General features: G+C 36.4%; 1 protein-coding gene across 1 annotated transcript; it reads right to left on the bottom strand.

Moving 5' to 3' along the window:
- Positions 1-2,616: 2,616 nt before the first annotated feature.
- BDBG_18037 (uncharacterized protein) lies at positions 2,617-5,349 on the bottom strand. The gene has a single exon (XM_031725627.1). It carries the CDS (start codon positions 4,311-4,313, stop codon positions 3,957-3,959), a length of 357 nt encoding a protein of 118 aa, XP_031581438.1. The 5' UTR covers positions 4,314-5,349; the 3' UTR covers positions 2,617-3,956.
- Between the last annotated feature and the right edge of the window lie 1,164 nt (positions 5,350-6,513).

Raw genomic sequence — 6,513 nt, forward strand, 5'->3', positions numbered from 1 at the left:
TTTATTTTTAATTTTTTAAAAGTAACACTTTTTGATAATACTCAAATGAGATTTAAAGTCATTTAAAGCAATAAAAATATTTTAAATTGAGAAGTGAAAATCATGATCTCATTTGAAAAATGTAATAAGAGTAGACAGTAAGTCTTACTAAGACAGTATGAAACTACTATTTAATATCAAAACTATGTAATGAAATCAGTTAAATTAATAATAAGACTATTAAAAATTCTGATTCTGATCTTAGATATAATTACACAGTCAGTCTACACAGCTGTAATAAGTTATTATTTTAATATTATTTAATAAATAATCAGTATATATCTGTACAAATGTGAATAATTTGAAAATATACACTTAAAAAGTGTGATCAGAGTGAACTCAGCTATCACTTAAATTATATTAAAAACAGAATACTGAAATTAATAATTTTCTTCATTAATTTTATGAATAAAACATGTGAAAATGATTTTGAAAAATATAAAATTTCTTAACTTCTGATAAAAACAGATCTTACAAAGAGACTTTATTTTCATAATATCAGAAACTAAGTGTTATTAAAAAGTGTTATTATTATTATTATTATTCTTCAATTATAGATGTATGCAGTCAGAGACTATGACATCTATCTGAGAACTAAAAGTTCTTAGGGTTTTTCCTATATCTATACAGTTAACTATTATACATTCATCAATTTCAGATATGCAAAATCAGAAAATTCCAGCTCAGAATACAAGAACTGTTTACAAATTGCATTATTTTAACATCTTCTGATACTTTGAAACCATTTAACATGACAAAAGAAAAGAGAACACAGTCTTAAAGATAGACACATTAAATAGATAGATAGAAAAGAATAGAAAGAAAAAGGTAAAGTAAAATAATAAGAGACTGTAATGAAACAAATTATTAAAAGATAGTATATAGCTAGTTTAACAGACTATATCTGATCAATTTCCTCCTCTTCATATTCAGATATTTCTGAATTCAGTCATTTTCTTGTAGCTGCTTGAGTTTCTGATAGAAAGTCTATTAAGTATTTAATTCCTGTCTCAGTTAAGAATAAGAATCTCATATTTAATTGATTTAGATTGTACTTCTCTTTCAATCTGACTCTGAGACTATTGTATAATGCACAGTGTATTATAATATACTCAGAATTCTCATTTGTATTACAGAATGAGCATTCTATTGAATCAAATCTATCATCAAATCTTTGTATATAAGATTTAAAATAGTCATATTCTAATTTTAGCTGTATTATAGATGAGAATATTTTCTTTTTACATTTAATTGAACAAGATTTTCACTTGGGTTTTGTTTCAAATCTTGAATAATGTATACTCTTCTTTTGTTTCTGCCAGCTTTCATTTTACTTGTCTAAACAAGATTCTTTTATTTTTCTCTTTATAAAAGATCAGGACATAATTTCTTGAACAGATCTGCTTAATTCTGAACCTTTTTTTACAGCTGAATCAGTCAATTCATTACCATGAATATTCATATGAGCAGAAACTCAGTGCAGATGAATTATCAGCTTTGATGTTCTTCTCTTTTGAATTTTTAAAATGGAGTTTAAGATCAGTTCAAGATTCATTTGATCATTATAAATCTGACTATTTCTAAGTCTTTTTAAAGCAGCTTGACTATCAGAGAATATTCATGTCTCTTTCAAACTATTTTCTCTTTTATGAGATTTTATTTCAATAAGTTTGAAAGCTTTCACTATTACAAATAATTCAGTATCAAAGACTTCAGATTCACAGCCTAAATTCCAGAAATCTGAGATAAAATTAATATTATCTTCAGTATAAGCAATGCCTGCATCTAATCTATTCAAATTCTCATTTTTTGTATTAAAAAGTGTTATTTTTATACAATATATATACACTTACTTCAGTGATTTACTTTTTATATATATAGCTGAGAATTGCAGCTTTCTTACACTACACAGTTCTCATTGAGATGTTATCACTGATATATAACTTATATAACTTATTAATTCATCAGACACTGTATATATACAGCTCTGTATACTGAGAGTGTATTGAGTATTATAATCTAACACAGCAATTGCTTTTCTCAGACTATATTTAATTAAAAAAGAAGAGAGATATAACTGCTGTTTTATAAGAAAAAGTAAGTAATTAATATAATAAAAAATAATTTGATTTCTTCTACATTTGTTAAAAATTTAATTAATTTATACTCTTCAATTTGAGAATTTCTAAGAGTGTTTTAATACTTTTCATATTAGCTTGAAATTAGTAATGATTTGAAGAAAAGAAAAGAGAGAAAAAAGAAATAAAAACAACTTATCTTTATAATATAAAAACAGATTGTAAAACACATTATAATACTTGAAAAAGACTCTGTAAAAGAGTAGAATAAAAAAAGAGAGAAGAAAAGTGTTACTGTAAATAAATAATAATAAAAGAAAATTGAAAGAGTGTTAAAATAGAAGATGAAAAAGTCAAAATTGATAAACTTTTTATTAAAAGATAATGAATTTTGATAATACTTTTATTCTCTAATTAATTAACAGAAGCTGACAGAGAAAAAGAAGATTGAAATTTTATTCAAATCTTGAATATGTTTCATGATTCAGAATATTGAGAAGGCAGCTCTGCTCTCTGAACATATCAATTTACTTACTGCTGAAATGAAACCTGAGACAGCAGACTAGAAAATGAAGGATTTTAAAGCATAGATTAATCTGACTGAGAACAATTTCGGTCTACGCCGATGTCCTTCTACTGGATGTGGAATCATATCAATCCGTTGAGATGGTGATGCCAGGGTGAGGACGAGAAAGGAGCATCAGAATAAAACGTCCAATTAGTGTCGTCTCACCCGTTTTTCAGGGTGCAGGGTCCTACTTGCCTGCCTTTGTTTGCTTTCTTTCGCATCCATTCCTCAAATTCACACCGCATAGATAGATAGACACATATGTGTGTGCAATCAATCCCTATCGATGAAAGCCGTTTTACCAGCCGATACGTTTGACTGGGACCCATCTGCTCGCGGAAAACATCTGATCTCTCTTTGTCAATCTAGCACTGCGCATCACACGCCGCAGCTCCCTGCCTCTATAGCCCCTGCTGTCTCGTGGCTGGTAAACGACAACGAAAGGGAATGCATGAATTGAAAAGATCGGAAGATTGGGCTAATTGATACATATCCAATCACTCGCCAAAGTCAGGTACGCAAGACTGCAGACCACTTAGTGATGCAACGTCTGGCCACGGGAGGATGGTTAGAAACTGCTCAAGCGAAGATTCGTAGGGCGAATGCGTATATTGACGTCACGGGTTTCTCAAAGAAGCATGTCAATCATTAATAGGCGTCTAGGTATTATCGCCTTACAATCCTAGACACAGCCAAAAACCCGCGTCCCCGCCCTGAATGCCCAAATTTGAAGATGTGGATGTAGCCGATCTCACACATTCATATATAAATACAGACCCACCCAGAACCCAGGGTAATGGGCAACAGCGAGACTGTTTTGACGCTCTTCCCTCTTTTTTCCCGTCTATCATACATACCATCATCTGTTAAAATGCGATGGGCTAGCATCATTGCGAAAAAGAATTCATGTAACGGGTGGCCACGCTATGGATATGCGTTGTCCAAGTTTTCTCACGAGTTTGCAACTGCGATCGATATTTTTGCCCCCTTTTATGAAGGGATTTGTGATACAGAGCCCCCCCCTGTGTGGCGTATAGGTATGTAGTGATGCGAAAGAAACATACATGGTAGTCAACTGATGCCAGCGAGAATTTCATGAGAGCAACGCTTGTCTAGTAAGTACGGTAGCGGAGCTAACAACCAGCCAGCATCGCGATCAATCCACACGACAAAAACGGTGTAAACGACATTTTTCTCGATGATCGATGTTGATTCGTAGTGACTGATACAAGAAAATAACAGGGAGGAGGTTACTATCATACGCGTTTATGTCATTCCGCGATGAGGAAGGGATATAGTAGAGATGCATGAATGCCATTTCCCCGCAAGCCAGAAAAACTAAAATAGAGGAGCGAGAAGAGCAGATGAGATTTTGGCGAGAGGTAAACCTGGCGGGCAGCTGCTGATTGAAGCTCTTTCTTTCCAACGGAGCTACAGAGTAGATACGGGCATTTTGCCGTTCTCGTTAGAAAAGCTGATGGCGGGGGTAGAGATATTACCAGCACAGACGACGCTTGCACAAACCATCCGTTCTCGGCACGCTGTTTCGAGTAGTTACCGCAGGTGCAGAGGAGATTTGTTATGTTGTGGAAGTGTGATGTAAGGGGCAGAAAGGGTAGAGCAGTCATGAGATGTTTTGAATATTGTTTATATCTGCCTAGGTATGTTCGACATTCTGATATTCTGCTCGTGATATCCTGTGGTATCTGACAGGGTTGGGCTTCTATAGGTATTGCTCCAGGTCAAGGGCCAGCCAGTCAGTCACGCATTGAGTGGCCCTTCGACTCTTTGCTTCCTCTCCTTACTATTAGACAAGTATTTTTTTTGAAATAGCTAGAGAGAAGCCCGCCACCGACCATATTGGAGAGGATTTTCTGTTAAGGGACCCATGATGCAGAACGTGAAACCTCTTTTCATGGCATGGTGATCGGGCGGGTGAATATCATGTTTGCAGATTTGCCTTTGACACATCACATACATAGATAGCATGCACATGCAGTCCGAGCACATTCCCATGTGGACAGGAAACCCATAGGCATCCTATGCACGGTCGCCCGCTCTGGCATACGCTGCTGCTGCGTTCAACGCATATATTAATCCGTAACACCCCAGAAACTAGGAATCTAGGACGGAGGAAAAGACAAGGGAGACGTTCTAGGTCACAGTCTGTCACACAGCCGCCATCAGCGCCTGCATATGTATGAATTGCTGCAAGTGAGTTTTTGGGGGGGGGAAGGTTAATTTTAAAGGTATTTGATTTGAATGATGTTGCATGAAATTTTTGATGGCGGTGCCATTCTCAAGGGAGCTTTTTTAGCACGCTCTGGATTTGCTCTTTAATGAACGAGGGGCCCCTTTGCTCTTTTTACAAAACATCTCAATCGAAACTCGGGCCCTTCGAGCGGATCCACTCAGGGATATAAATATCTTGATGCCGGAGTGTGATGATTATTAGGAGTGGTACACCAGACACTGAAACAGGGCCTGCTTGCCTGGGAACCACCGCGCTAGGAGAGATAGCGCACTGGATATCGCATTTGATAGGTTGTATTATTCCCCAGCTGCAAGCGGTGGATATTCTTTGTCGAAGATGTAGAATGATGGTAAAGAAATAAGTCAGGCCCACAAAGGGGGCATATAAAAAACATTGAAGCCTCAGGTCGGCGGGATGGAACTTCGTATGTACGGAGTATGTACGGAGTATGTAAACTCGTATGAAAAGCGCGCCGTATAAATGAGAAATGTTGAAATATAAAAAGAACAACGCTAGGTTGTAACTAACTATTAACTAGGTATAAGCCAGGCACCATCGCGGCTGACAGGGAGTTTGACCCTGTTTATTGGCTTCTTCCCCTGAGGCGCTGGCCAGTAAGGTATGGTGATATGTAGGCAAATTGAGGGTGGAGGTTACTGCTCAGGAATGAAGAAGTTAGCACTCCATCAATGACATCAAATATTTTGTACAGATATTCAATTGTGAATCTTAAGTGAGCTGTTTAAGTGACTATCGCTGCTCAATCCAACCAGGAAGTTCCAATGGTAGTTACTTGGCAGAATGGGTATTGTCATCCATACCCAGACGGACTGAACACTTAAATTTACTAGGGGCATCAGAATTGAAGGATTACAATATCTTCTGCGCATGAACAGCCAGGGCAGGTGCTTGAAAGTAATTGATACTGTTTCTGAATAAATAGTCAACCGCATCCAGAAGAATCAAAGGATGGATTGGCCAGAAATCACCTCACAACTGCCGAGCTGAGGTGCGGCAAAGGGGGATCTGTATTCGTATATACAGTACAGTACATGATACGTCAGTATTACCTCAATACCAGGAATACGGCCAATAATACCACACTCGCCGCTTGTTCTTCTTCTCCTTTTCGTTCTCGCCTGCTCATCTCCAACTTCATCTTCCTCTTCCTCTCCCTCCTCTTCTCGCTCGTTCGTCTCTTCATGCCCCATCCTCTCTCCGCCTTCTCTTCTTCTTCATCTTCTTCTATCATCCACCTGTCTCTACATTGTTAATTACTTGTTTTTATCATTATATCGGTGCTTCGGCATCGCTTCGACTCTCGTTCATTTTACCCACTCTCGTTTCTCGACATTCGTTTAGCCCTCTTCTTTTTCTTATTCTATTCGTTTTTTTTTTTTTTTTTTTCCGCGCCTTGCTACTTTCTTTACTCATTATTTTTTCTTTCTATTGGTTTTTTTTTTTTTTTTTTTTTTTTTTTTTTTTTTTTTTTGGGCCCACTTCCAAAAAAACCATACCCCCTTCTTATCCTTAAATATATTCATGGTTTTTGTTTTTGGACCGGAATTTGTTTC

Source organism: Blastomyces gilchristii (assembly GCF_000003855.2).
Source record: "Blastomyces gilchristii SLH14081 genomic scaffold supercont1.47, whole genome shotgun sequence".
In the NCBI taxonomy this organism is placed as follows: Eukaryota; Fungi; Ascomycota; class Eurotiomycetes; order Onygenales; family Ajellomycetaceae; genus Blastomyces; species Blastomyces gilchristii.